This window comes from Chiloscyllium plagiosum, chromosome 40, assembly GCF_004010195.1.
Source record: "Chiloscyllium plagiosum isolate BGI_BamShark_2017 chromosome 40, ASM401019v2, whole genome shotgun sequence".
Classification (NCBI taxonomy): domain Eukaryota; kingdom Metazoa; phylum Chordata; class Chondrichthyes; order Orectolobiformes; family Hemiscylliidae; genus Chiloscyllium; species Chiloscyllium plagiosum.
The window spans coordinates 1,019,166-1,034,128 of NC_057749.1; the positions used below are offsets into that span (position 1 = coordinate 1,019,166).

General features: G+C 42.1%; 1 protein-coding gene across 4 annotated transcripts in view; it reads right to left on the minus strand.

Annotated features, from left to right (window-relative positions):
* tbc1d2b (TBC1 domain family, member 2B) overlaps positions 1–14,963 on the minus strand; it is a 161,623-nt gene that overhangs the window by 58,921 nt on the left and 87,739 nt on the right. For all 4 annotated transcript variants that reach the window (XR_006309806.1, XM_043680142.1, XM_043680144.1 and 1 more), the window contains 2 exons: positions 9,880–10,040; positions 1,376–1,593 (listed from right to left, as the gene is read on the minus strand). Coding sequence is in view for 3 of the 4 variants with exons in the window: in XM_043680142.1 (XP_043536077.1) it covers positions 1,376–1,593; positions 9,880–10,040 (379 nt within the window). In the remaining variant the exon portion in view is untranslated. The remainder of the gene's footprint in view (positions 1–1,375; positions 1,594–9,879; positions 10,041–14,963) is intronic.

Here is a 14,963-nt window from a genome sequence, read left to right on the forward strand (position 1 = left end):
GTACGTGTATGGAATGAGCTGCCAGAGGATGTGGTGGAGGCTGGTACAATTGCAACATTTAAGAGGTATTTGGATGGGTATATGAATAGGAAGGGTTTGGAGGGATATGGGCTGGGTGCTGGCAGGTGGGACTAGATTGGGTTGGGATATCTGGTTGGCATGGACGGGTTGGACCGAAGGGTCTGTACATCTATATGACTCTAATTGTGGCTATAAATCCACTGTACTCTCTGCCCCCTATAACCCTCAAACTCTTTTAGCATTCAAAAATATATCCAACTCAGCCTTGAATATACTCAATACCAGGTTCAGATGCTCTCCTGCAAACAGTAACAACCCTCAGGAAGTGCCTCACTTTTGCCTGAAGTAGGAAACCTTTTATTTTGAAACTATGCATCCTTGTTTTCATTTCTCCCACGTACTGAAACATTCTCTCAGCTTTTACTCCATCAAACCCCCTTAGAATCTTTGTTTTTCTGTACTAAAACCTATGAAATGTAGAAGCAGAAGCTAGCTCTTCGGTCCATTGAATCTGCTCCACCATTCAATGAGATCATGACTAATCTGATAATTCTCGGCTCTACTTTCCTGCCCTTTCCCCAAAATCAGTAGGTGAATCAAGAGTTAAGGATCTGTCAATCTCAACCTTGAGTACACATTACAACCTAGCTTTGACAGTCCTCAAAAGTAAAGAATACCACAGATTCACTATGCCCTGAAATAAAAATCTCACTGTCTTAAATGGGCAAATAAATCCCCAATCTCCTCAATAAATTTATAAACTTCTACTGAATTGCTTGTATTTCTGTCTTCCCTGTATTTCAAGCCTGTCCTCATAATTCATTTAAAAACCTGTGCAGAAATGAAGTTTCTAATCCTATGGCGCACACATTGACAAAAGCTTGTACTTATATAGTGCCTTTCCTACTTAGAAAGTCACAAAAGTACATTGCAGCCAAGGCTCCTTTGAAGTTTGGTTCTTGCTATAATGCAGGAAACAGCAGCCAGTTTGCACAAAGCAGTCCCACAAACAGCAATGAGATAATGACAAGCTCATTATTTTTTGTAAACATGGTCAAGGGTCAGTGCTTTTTAAACATCAATTTTTCAACGTTTTGTGATGTCAGAGAGAAAGACAAATAACTTTTGTAACTACTGTCAGTATCAAGCATGGTCAAGCCACATATATCATAGGTTCACATACAAGGGTTCCTTGAACCAATCCTGGACTTGACTCAAATAACATTCCCCACTTCACTGGTTCAATGACCCCACTCCTTTGCTAAAGTGCCTCACAAGTGATATATGATTAATCTCCTTGTATGGAGAGGTAGTGAAAATTATAAATAATGTTGTTTTGACTCTTCAACTGTACCTTTTGACTGATTAAATCTTCTTTCACCTTGTTCAATTCCTCCTGCTGAGATTGAATTCTGGCCTGAATCTCTGTTGTTGCTTTTCCATTGGTAACAATCCATTCGACAGGTGATGACTCACTGCTATTCCGATTCTTTGATGTTCCGATCATGTCTCTCAAGAATGGTGGACGTTTAACTCGCGTTGCCCTTGCGAAATCAAAAGAGAATGCCGACCCTACAGAATATGCCAACAAATCTTTCCAGTTTAAAACTAAACTGTTACTGAGAGTGACAATTCAAACACAAATCTTTTAGCAGTTAAATGATTGAAAATACAGAGTCAATATTTCAATTTAGCACAATTTTGAAGTCAAATATTAAGTTTTGAAATTTTTTTCTTAATCACTTTACCTGATACATTTAGTTACATAATCCATGCTTGAAAGAGGAATTCACACCAAATGTAGAATTGCAGCATTTTTGGGCCATTCCCAAACCAAGCCTATAGCAAAGGGCCACTGGCCTCAAATTGCAACAGCTCCCCAATCACAGTGCACTTAGACAGACCCACTCTGAAAACACAGAACTGTATAGAACAGGTACAGGCCCTTTGGCCCACGTTGTTGTGCAAAACACAACACCAAATTAAACTAATCCCTTCTGCCTGCCCTTGGTCCATATCCCTTTGTTACTTGCATATTCACGTGCATATCTAAAAATCCCTTAACCACCCCTATCGTATCAGTCTCCACCACCACCCTTGGTCGCACATTCCAGACTCTTACCGCTGTGTAAAACAACTTGCCCCTTAAAAGGAGTCTAGTGGTATTACCGCTAGATTATTAATCCAGAGACCCAGAATGTTCTGAGAACCCAGGTTTGAATCACACCACAGGAGATGGTGGAATTAGAATTTAATTCTTAAAAATCTGGAATTAAGAATCTACTGATGATCATGAAATCATTGTCATTATCAGAAAACCCATCTGGTTCACTAATGTCTTTCAAGGAAGGAAATCTGCCATTCTCATCTGTTCTGGCCTACATGTGACTCCAGACCTACAGCAACGCGGTTGACTCTCAAATGCGCTCTGAAATGGCCTGGTAAGTCATTCAGTTGTATCAATCGTTACAAAGTCCCAGAAATGAAACAGCCTGACAGTCATACTTACGGAATCATACCTTACAGATGATGCCCCAGATAGCACTATCACCATTCCTGGATATGTATGGCTCGTTAGTAGGACAGACCCAGCAGAGGTGGCAGCACAGTGGTATACAGTCAGGACGGAGTTATCCTGGGTGTCCCCAAAGTTGACTCTGGATCCCATAAAGTCTCATGACTTCATGTTAACCACGAACAAGGAAACCCCCTGCTGATTACCATGTACCATCCTCCCTCAGCTGATGAATCGGTACTCCTCCATGTTGAACTATATTTAGAGGAAGCACGGAGGATGGCAAGAGCACAAAATGTACTCTGGGTGGGGGATTTCAACGTCCACCACCAAAAGTGGCTTGGCAGTAGTACTACTGATCAAGCTGGTCAGGTTCTAAAGGACATAGCTGCGAGACTCTATCTGCTTCAGGTGGTGAGGGAACCAATAAGAGGGAAAAACAAACTTGACCTTATCCTTACCAATCTGGCAGCTGCATATGCATCTATCCATGACAGATAAGAGTCACCACTGCACCATCCTTCTGGAGGCAAAGTCCCGTCTTCAAATTGAGGTTAACATCCATCTTATGTGTGGCACTATCGTGCTAAATGGGACAGACTTTGAATAGATCTAGCAACACAAGACTGGGAATCCATGAGACACTGAGCCATCAACAGTAGCAGGATTGTACTCCAGCACAATCTGTAGCCTCATGGCCCTGAATATCACCCACTCAACCATTACCATCAAGCCAGGGGACCAACTCTTGTTTAATGGAGAGTGCAGAAGGACATGCCATGAGCAGCACCTGGGCATGCCATGAGCAGCATACCCAAAGATAAGGTGTCAACCTAGTGAAACCACCAGTCAGGACTACAGGTAATTCTTCTATAAAGTGATGGTTGTGTTCTTGTGAAACCTCACTTCATAAAAAAATTACGCTTTGGAAATACCGCTTAAAGTGTTGGTAATGTAACTGCATAACAGCCAACACACATCTTAAAGGTTCGTGCTTTAGAAAGTTTCCCCAATTCGTCAAGCATATTACAGCAAATTTGCGTCAATGAAACGCACATTATAGCAGAATGACCTGTACTTGCATGACAAACAGAATAAGCAGCAAGTGATAGACAGAGCTAAGCAATCCCACAACCAAAGGATTAGATTAAGCTCTGCAGTCCTGCCACATCCAGTTGTGAATGGTGGATGGATGGATTAATCAACTCGGTGGAGGAAGCGGCTGCTCCACAAGCATTCCCATCCTCACTAATGGAAGAGTCCAGTACATCAGTGCTGAAGAGAGGACTGAAGCTTTCGCAGCAATCTTCAGCCAGAAGTGCCAAGTAGATGACCAATCTGGGCCTCCTCCAGTGGTCCCCAGCATCACAGATACCAGTCTTCAGCCAATTTGATTCACTCCATGTGATATCAAGAAACTGCCGGAGACACTGGATACTGCAAAGGCTATGGGTCCTGACAACATTCCGACAATAATACTGAAGACTTTTGCTCCAGAACTTGACGCTCCCCTAGCCAAGCTGTTCCAGTACAGTTACAACACTGGCATGTAGCCGACAATGAGGAAAACTTCCCAAGTATGTCTTATACATAAAAAACAGGACAAATCCAACCCAGTCAATTGCCACCCTACCAGTCTACTATCGGTCATCATTAAAATATGGAAAGTGTCATCAGTGCCATCAGGAAGCACCTACTCAGCACCTGCTCGAATGATAACCAATTTGGCTTTTGTCAGGGCCAGTCAGTTCTGGACCTCATTACAGCCTTGGTCCAAACATGGACAAAACAGCTAAATTCCAGAGTGACAGCCCTTGACATCAAGGCTGCATTTAACCGTTGTGGCATCAAGGAACGCTAGCAAAACCAGAATCAATGGGTATCGGGGGCATCCATTACCTTCATCATCTTGTTCAAACATTCAATCCAGTTGGTGGACTGGTTAGCAAGGTTAGAGTTCATGGAGAACAGGGAGAACTAGCCAATTGGATACAGAACTGGCTGAAGGGTAGAAGACAGAGTGGTGGTGGAGGGTTGTTTTTCAGATGGAGACCTGTGACCAATGGAGTGCCACAAGGATCGGTGCTGGGCCCTCTACTTTTTGTCATTTATACAAATGATTTGGATGTCAGCATAAGATGTAGAGTTAATACGTTTGCAGATGACACCAAAATTGGAGGTGTAGTGGACAACGAAGAAGATTACCTCAGATTACAATAGGATCTTGACCAGATGGGCCAATGGGCTGAGAGGTGGCAAATGGAGTTTAATTCAGATAAATGCGAGGTGCTGCATTTTGGGAAAGCAAATCTTAGCAAGACTAATACACTTAATGGTAAGATCCTAGGGAGTGTTGCTGAACAAAGAGACCTTGGGGTGTAGGTTCATAGCTCCTTGAAAGTGGAGTCGCAGATAGATAGAATAATGAAAGTGGCGTTTGGTATGCTTTCGTTTACTGGTCAGACTACTGAGTACAGGAGAAAGTGAGGACTGCAGATGCTGGAGATCAGAGCTGAAAATGTGTTGCTGGAAAAGCGCAGCAGGTCAGGCAGCATCCAGGGAACAGGAGAATCGACGTTTCGGGCATAAGCCTGAAGAAGGGCTTACTGAGTACAGGAGTTGGGGGATCCCGTTGCAGCTGTACAGGACATTGGTTAGGCCACTGTTGGAATACTGCATGCAGTTCTGGTCTCCTTCCTATTGGAAAGATGTTGTGAAACTTGAAAGGGTTCAGAAAAGACTTACAAGGATGTGGCCAGGATTGGAGGATTTGAGCTATAGAGAGAGGTTGAATAGGCTAGGGCTGTTTTCCCTGGAGTGTTGGAGGCTGAGGGGTGACCTTATAGAGGTTTATAAAATCATGAGGGGCATGGATAGGATAAATAGACAAGTCTTTTACCTATGGTGGGGGAGTCCAGAGCTGGAGTGCATAGGTTTAGGGTGAGAGCGGAAAGATATAAAAGAGACCTAAGGGGCAACTTTTTCATGCAGAAGGTTGTACGTGTATGGAATGAGCTGCCAGAGGAAGTGGTGGGGGCTAGTACAATTGCAACATTTAAAAGGCATTTGGATGGGTATATGAATAGGAAGGGTTTGGAGGGATATTGGCTGGGTGTTGGCAGGTGAGACTAGATTGGGTTGGGATATCTGGTTGGCATGGACGAGTTGGACCGAAGGGTCTGTTTCTGTGCTGTACATCTCTATGGCTCTACCAATAAAAGCTAACACACCATTTGCCTTCTTAACAACCCTATCAATCTGGGTGGCAACTTTCAAGGATCTTACATACATGGACACTGAGATCTCTCTGTTCATCTACACCACCAAGAATCTTACATTAGCCCAGTACTCTGCATTCCTGTTGCTCCTTCCAAAGTGAATCACTTCACACTTTTCCACATTAAACTCCATTTGCCACTTCTCAGCCCAGCTCTGCAGCTTATCTAAGTCTCTCTGTAACCTACAATATCCTTCATCACTATCCACAACTCCACCAACCTTAGTGTCATCCACAAATTTACTAACCCATCCTTCTACGCCCTCATCCAGATCATTTACAAAAATGACAAATAGCAGTGGACCCAAAACAGATCCTTGCAGTATACCACTAGTAAGTGAACTCCAGAATGAACCTTTCCCAAAAACCACATTTTCTGCTCGCCAATTTCTGATCCAAACAGCTAAATCACCCTCAATCTCATGCCTCCGTGTTTTGTGCAATAGCCTTCTATGGGGAACCTTATCAAACACCTTCCCTGACATCCATACATACCACATCAACTGCTTTACCCTCATCCACCTGTTTGGTCATCTTCTCAAGAATATTTGATCCACTTTTTAAGAGGAAATCTACTTTCTCCACTTCCTCTTCGTCTTTCATCACACTGGTGACTGTCATTAGAGCACCTTTTAACGTGCTCTGTTCCACTTCTCGGAAATGAAAGTGGGAATGGAAAAACCACGAAGCATCGATATTGTTGTTACAAGTTACGAAAATTCAATGTGAACAACACTAATGAGGCCATTTTAAAAAAAAAGTCCGAAGTTGATGCGACAAACAATATTACCAGATTAAAATGTACAAGACCGGTCGTCAAGTCAATTGGTAGATGGGAACTAAAAGCTGAGAACGTCTCTCATTAACAGAAAAAAACACAAAGATGACATAACTGTACATTCCAGACTGGACTAAAGACGGCTCTGATACTCACTGTGCAATCTCTGCAGATTTTGCTCTGCTGACTACCATGTGCGCATTTCTCATTCAAGCTTATTGCACACTTTACAATTCATGTACTGCTATTGGATTATAAAAAAGATAAATGTGACACTTGAGATTTTCCATCTCTTTCGGTTAATTCAAAATATTATCTTACCGTGGGACAAGTTTAAATTATTCAACATCAAAAATGAACTGACAACTGAAATATTTGCCAGGTTACTTCTATCACAGTAGCAGAAATGCTTACAAATTTGCTCTGGGAGCAGGGCATGGTGTTAAACAGCCCCTAGATCTGTGTGACATATTTCACTAATATACCCTGATTGCAAGTTCGCAGTCTGGCCAATATGGGTCATGCGCTCTGAAGTCGAGTGATTGGGTGCAGAGAGGGATCGTGTGAAATGGAAAAATCAGTTTATTAGTTCTACCACGAAGAAAACTTAAAGGCAACAATGAAAATGTTAGGAAAGCAGCCCACAGGGCCAGGACACAGTAGGTAAAGTAACTGCTTCTGATAATAGAGTGCTGAGCATGGGAAGTGAGTCGTGACTTCAATCAAAAACATTTTAGCATGTTAGCAAGAAAAAAAAGCAGATGAAGATAGCTCAGTTAAGATGCAGTAAAGCTGCAAAAAAAAACAGACTATAAAATAAAACTTTGACTGATTTAATTGGACTCTGAACCATGATAAGTATGTCCACGACTGGCTTGTTAACCATATGCCCCAGGGCAAAGTTGGACCTAAACAGCCGGTGTTTAAAAAAACATCAAGTGGAAATGAAAGAACGACAAAGAACGTCTCCTCCAATCTCAGTATTTTACTGTACCACGTTTACTGCTCACAGACTGCTGGGATTGGCAGAGAAATATTCTGTGATTCAGGAGCAGTGAGCAGCTCGAAGGAGAGTAGATTCATTCAAATTCATGCCTGAATACTGTAATTGTAGTAGACAGCTATGGGAGATGGTAACCAAGAGTCTGTGTACTTTTGAGCTGGGAAAGAGACTCCACATTTCTGATTGGCTGATGAGACACCAGGCTTGCACCCTTCTATGCAGATACTGGCCACCTAAGGTGTGTAGACATGATGGCGGACTGAGGTGCCTGAGCCCAGCAAGGGACAGTGAGTATGGGAGAGTGAAAAAGTTTGGGAGTCACACACACATACTCAGACCCACCCTGTTATTCGTAACTTCTCTACTTGGCACATTTTAAATGATCTTTACTGATTACTCCAATTTGAAACATTAACAATTTATTGCTTTGATTATTTTTGCTTAGCAAATTAAACACAATCTTCATATTTCAGCTTTTAATTTGCAATTCATATTTAAATGCTGCACCAAGCCCTGTATTTACAAAATTTGGTCATTGTCCTTTGTATGAAAGAATTTAAAATGTGACTGCACAAAAGTTTTGGACAACCTTGGCCTAGCAGTGTGGGGAAAAGGATGCAATTTATATACTGTACATATTTTAGGAAGATAACATTAAAACAAGACAAAGATCGTTAAATTGGGAATAAAGAGTAATTAGTCTCTAAATTTAATTTTAATTCAATTACCTTGAAACTAATTTCAAATGTGTTGTCAACATTGCTAAATTGAAGTTGTTCATTGTGCAAAATTGAAATTTCAAAAACACACTGGCAGGAATAAAATTTCAAGGTAATATTTGTAAAATTTGTTTTTGAGAGGTATTGTATATACAGAAATACAATTTATAATCTAGGCAACAGTTTCAGTTGAACAAACAATGAGCAAAGTATCAGGATGATTCAATTTGGATTTACAAAAGTGATTTTCGAACTGTACTTACAATGAATCTTGTTATCAGGGAAAACTGTTTGGGTTCTTATTTATTTATTTTAATGAATCATAGATTATCCAGATCTAACAGCATTTGGAAATAAAATAGTCAAAATTGTGTTAATGTACTTAGTGATCAAAATAGGTTCCAGTTGCTTTTCATTCACCGGTTTATTGACCAGGTTAAGCAAAATGGGGAATCACACTTCACAACTTAAAACAAGCTAATGCCTCAGATTAGGGAACTTTAAAACTGATACATACATATGTATCTAATCTATCCCCTCACACTAACAGAGTAGGAGTTTCATGGTGAATGGTAGGGCCTTATGGAGAGTAGTGGACAGAGGGACCTTGGAATTCAGGTGCGCGGTTCTCTGGAAGTGGAGTATGAGCAGCTCAAGGGATTAAAATTTCTATAAAGATAAATTTGTCAAGTGGCTAGAAAGAGAAATTACCTGAGGACCAGGAGTAGCATTTGATGTTTCTTTTCAATGAATTATTTGCCAAAATATTTTCTCTTACTCCCAAATTTCATATATACATTCTAGGAGGACTCAGCAGGCTTCTAACACAAAAGCTAACTTCACATACATATGTGTGTAGCAGGCCAATTAACCAATGCCATCACAGCAATGTTCAATCTCATTTGTGATGATTAATCTACCTGTTTAGAGGTTTCTGAAACTCCTCTAGAGCTGACGGAATGTGTACCTGGGCTCTCTGGACCAGGACACAAACATATGATTTGATTTGTAGAAACTATTGACCATTAGTCTATTAATGGCATTGGACGTCATAAACTGGGACAAACTTTGCTTAAGGTGATCAGATAGTATTCAAGAATTCAGTCAATGATATGCAGTAATTGGCCTAAACATTTGGATGTAAATGGAATAATGCAGGCTAGATCGGCTTCAGATTGTTGCACCAACCTGTGAAACCATTGAGGGCCGAAATGCCTATACTGCACTGTAATGTTCTATGTAAAAGCTTGAATATGCCTTGACGCACCATAATCTAAACAGCTATGTACGAAGGCCTGAAAAATGGGAATCTGCTGTATAGCTCCTTTTTGGCCAACACAGAAAATGGGCCAAAAGACCTTCTGATAGTATTGTAGAGCTTCAATTTGACAGACAGAAATGCTGGGTGAAACTATGCAAGGCCTGACAGAACAAAAACTTTAGACAGATTATAAAAAACATGGTCTTATCCAAGGAGTGGAATGTTGCTTTGAAAGTATATTGGCTTGTACAATAATGTGTGATTTTCCAAACACTGAGTTGCAACTGTAAAATGAGGTCACAAACCTCTATTTGCTTCTGTGGAACTTTTTCTCTTTTCTTCATGTGCTGCTGCCTCTTCCAGTTCTTTGAGGCTGGGATCAATCAGCTCCCAGTCCTCAGTGTAGAAGACACTTCTCCGGTTTTCATTATTTCCTCTTCCTGGCTTCAGATTCGACATTGAATTTCTGCATTAGACCCAGAATTCATTATAAATCCAAATTATATCCATCAGACAGCACCTTTTAAGGTAATGCAATGTCCCAAGGCATTTTAGCATTACAATCTGAGTCAGATATGAGGATAGGCAGCTAAAGAGTTTGGTCAGAGGGGTATGTCTTGAGAAGGGTCTTTAAAGAGGAAAGTGAGATAGAGAAGTGTACAGATTTACAGAAATAATTTCAGAGTTTCTAGGCAGCTAAGGCAAGACTGCCAATGGTAGAATAATTCAAATCAAGAATATTTAAGAGAACAAAATTGGAAATATGCAGATATATCTAAGTGTTATAAGGGATGGAGTCAACTACAGAGACCATAAGGCGGTGAGATTAAGAATTGTAAAATGGAGAGCAGACTTTAATGAGGAGCCATAAAGTCATAGGTCAGCAAGGCAGTGGTGATAGATAAATAAGATGTGGAATTAGGATATGAGCAACAGATTTTTCAACACTCTGAAGTTGGGAGAATGCAAGATGGGAAGACAGTAAGTAACAAAGGCACGGGACAAGCAATTCTGTATAAATGAGCCATGGGACAATGTTAGGCAATGTCACTGGAAACATGTGGATTTAGCAATGACACATAATGTAATCAGTTTCAGAAAAGACAATCAATTTTATTTCTGATGATATTTCAAAAGGCAAAACACTAGAGGCTTGGCATGGTAGGCTTCCTACATTGAGATCAGACATTGTGAACCAAATATCACCAAAAAATTTGAAAAACAACATATCTGAGATTTCCAACATGTGCAGTATCAACAAAAAATACTTTAAACATTCAATCACGTCTGGCAGACTCCAAAAGAGAGAAACAGTTAAGGTTTCAAGTTGATGAGTGCTGATCTGACTGTTTCTCACTCTACAAATGCTGCCAGACCTCAAGTATTTCCAGAATTTTCTGTGCTTATTGCACAGTGTAGCAATTTAACTAGCAATCAGATTTAACTTAACTAGAGAACAATCTCATAACAGAAGATTTATCTTGAGCCATAACGAAACGGTGGGATAACTAACTGCAAAGGCAATGAGTTCTGACAACATTTTGGAAATGTATTGCAGACGTGTGCTCCAGAACTCACCATTCCCTAACCAAGCTACTCCAGAACAGCTACAACACTGGCGACTACCTGACAATGTAGAAAATTACACAGGTAAGTATTTGTATCTCAGATGACATTATCAAAAGGCATGATTTGGAGATGCTGGTGTTGGACTGGGGTGTACAAAGTTAAAAATCACACAACACCAGGTTATAGTCCAACAGATTTAATTGGAAGTGCATTAGCTTTCGGAGTGTCGCTCCTTCATCAGGTGATAGTTGAGGACTCAATCCTAAAACGCCATGTTCTTCGTGACCTGCAACACATTATTAATGAGGAATAGCACCTCGCCAAGACCTTCCCCACACCTCCACTACTTGCCTTTAAACAACCGCCAAACCTCAAACAGATCATTGATCGTAGCAAGCTTCCTGGCTCTCAGAACAACTCCATACAACCATGTCACGCTGCAAGACGTGTCAGAGTGTGGACATGGATACCACCATTACACGTAGGGACACCTCCCACCTTGTACATGACAGGTACTCATGTGACTCAGCCAATGTTACCCATCTTATACGTTGCAGGCAAGGATGCCCTGAGGCATGGTACATTGGGAAACCGAGCAAAGGCTACGACAACGGATGAATGGGCACCGCACAACAATCAACAGACAGGAATGTCCCCTCCCAGTTGGGGAACTCTTCAGTGGTCCAGGACATTCGACCTCGGACCCTCGGGTGACCATCCTTCAAGGCGGACTTCAGGACAGGCAGCATCGAAAAGTGGCCGAGCAGAGGCTGATAGCTAAGTTTGGTACCCATAGGGAGGGCCTCAACCAGGGCCTTGGGTTCATGTCACATTACAGGTGACCACCATTGCACTATACCCACACACAGACACCCACACACAGACACATACACTCCCACACTCACACAGGCATCCACTCAAAGATTTAGACCACTCTACACTCATGCGCACACATACATACACACTCTCTCACAGACACTCAACCCCCCCCTACCCCAGACACGCACACACTCCCACATGCACCCCCTCACAGACTTAAGACACTCTACACAATTAGAATCAATCTAAACATCATGACATAGACAGAGAACACAGGGGGCTAACACCTTCAACATATCGTCTAGCTATCACCCATTGTTACAGCTAACCTGAGAATGCAACTTTTTAAAAAAAAGTTTTGTGATTTACACATGAAAGAAGTGAAACTATCCTGGTATTCAAACAGATGAAAGACTCAACAGACAATCAAGGTATTTTTCAATGTATAATTTCAGTTACATCACTAATTTTTTGCTATAAATTCTGTTTTAGGATTGAGTCCTCCACTACCACCTGATGAAGGAGTGATGCTTTGAAAGCTAGTGTGCTTCCAATTAAACCTGTTGGACTATAACCTGGTGTTGTGTGATTTTTAGCTTTATTAAAGGCAGCCATTGTAAAAATGTTACCAATGTACTCCTGTACTGGAATACACACAACAATAAAGGACGTTCTTCTCTTACATGTATGTCCCACACACAAAAAGCAAGACAAGCCCAACCCAGATAAATACCGCTTCAGTCTACTTTCGATTATCAGTAAAAATAAAGGAAGGGTTCATCAACAGTGCTATCAAGTTGCACATCCTCTGCAATGACTTGCTCACTGATGCTCAGTTTGAGTTGTGTCAGGTCCACTCAGCTCAGGACCTCATTATATCCTGACTCAAACAGCAACAAAAGAATTGAATTCTGGGGTGACGAGACAGTGACTACCCCTGCTATCAAGGCCACATTTGGCTGAGTGTGGCATCAAAGAACCCCTGATGAAACTGCAGTCAGTGGAGATAGGGGAAACTCTCCACTTGGAGTTATTACTAGCCCAAAGGAAGATGCATTTGGTTGTTGGAGGTCAGTCATCTCTGCAGGAGATCCTCACAAAAGTGTCCAAACCATTTCCAGCTGCTTCATCAATGACTTTCCCTCCATAAGGTCAGAACTGGGGACAGAGTCATAGAGATGTACAGCATGGAAACAAACCCTTCGGTCCAACCCATCCATGCCAACCAGATATCCCAATCCAATCTAGTCCCACCTGCTAGCACACGGCCCATATCCCTCCAAACCCTTCCTATTCATATACCCATCCAAATGCCTCTTAAATGTTGCAATTGTACCAGCCTCCATTACTTCCTCTGGCAGCTCATTCCATACACGTACCACCCTCTGTGTGGAAAAAGTTGCCCTGTAGATCTCTTTTATATCTTACCACTCTCACCCTAAACCTATGTTCCTCTAGTTCCTCTAGACTCCCTCACCATAGGGAAAAGATTTTACCTATTTACCCAATCCATGCCCCTCAATTTTGTAAACCTCTAAAGGTCACCTCTCAGCCTCCGGTGCTTCAGGGAAAACAGCCCCAGCCTGTTCAGCCTCTCCCTATAGCTCAAATCCTCCAACCCTGGCAACATCCTTGTAAATCTTTTCTGAACCCTTTCAAGTTTCACAACACCTTTCTGATAGAAAGGAGACCAGAACTGCACATAATATCTCTACAGTGGCCTAACCAATGTCCTGTACAGGCGCAACATGACCTCCCAACTCCTGTACTCAATACTCTGACCAATAAAGGAAAGGATGCCAAACGCCTTCTTCACTATCCTATCTACCTGCAACTCCACTTTCAAGGAACTATGAACTCCAAGGTCTCTTTGTTCAGTAACACTCCCTAGGATCTTATCATTAACTGCATAAGTCCTGCTAAGATTTGCTTTCCCAAAATGCAGCACCTTGCATTTATCGGAATTAAACTCCATCACTGGGTTAAAATCCTGGAATTATATCCCTAACAGTACAATGGGTGTTCCTACACTAAATGGACTGCAGTGGTTCAAGGTAGCAGCTGACTATCATCTCTCCAAGGGCAAGTAGAAATGGGAAATAAATACCATCCCATCCAGCAACCCCCATGTCCAATGTATCCATGAGAAAAGAAATTAAGCTACCTTTAAATGTTGGGTGAAATGAATAATTTCAGATCAATCAGGAGACTGAGGGACTGATTGAGAGGAGTTATTTGGAGGTAGTCACACCTAAGTCATAGGATAAAGGTAGCTGGGTGACTGTCAGGGGAAGGAAAGGGAATAGGCAGACATTGCAGTGATCCCCTGTGGTATTTCCCCTCAAAAATAAAGGAAACCACTTTAGACACTGCTGGGGGTGGGGGTTATGATCTCCCAGGGAAATCCATAGCGGCCAGGTCTCACGCATTGAGCCTGGTTCTGTAGCTCAGAAGGGAAGGTGGGGAGAATACAAGAGTGACAGTGATAGGAGATTCAATGGTTAGAGGAACAGACAGAAGATTCTGTGATCGCGAACAAGACTCCTGGATTGTACGTTGACTCTTGGGTGCCAGGGTGAGGGATGTCGCTGATGGAGTCGACAGGATTCTTAAGTGGAAGGGTGAGCAGCCAGAAGTCAGAGTACATCTGAAAATGTGTTGCTGGAAAAGCGCAGCAGGTCAGGCAGCATCCAAGGAACAGGAGAATTGACGTTTCGGGCATAAGCCCTTCTTCAAGAATGAGGAAAGTGTGTCCAGCAGGCTAACATAAAAGGTAGGGAGGAGGGACTTGGGGGAGGGGCGTTGGAAATGCGATAGGTGGAAGGAAGTCAAGGTGAGGGTGATAGGCCAGAGTGGGGTGGGGGCGGAGAGGTCAGGAAGAAGATTGCAGGTTAGGAAGGTGGTGCTGAATTCGCGGGATTTGACTGAGACAAGGTGCGGGGAGGGGAAATGAGGAAACTGGAGAAATCTGAGTTCATCCCTTGTGGTTGGAGGGTTCCTA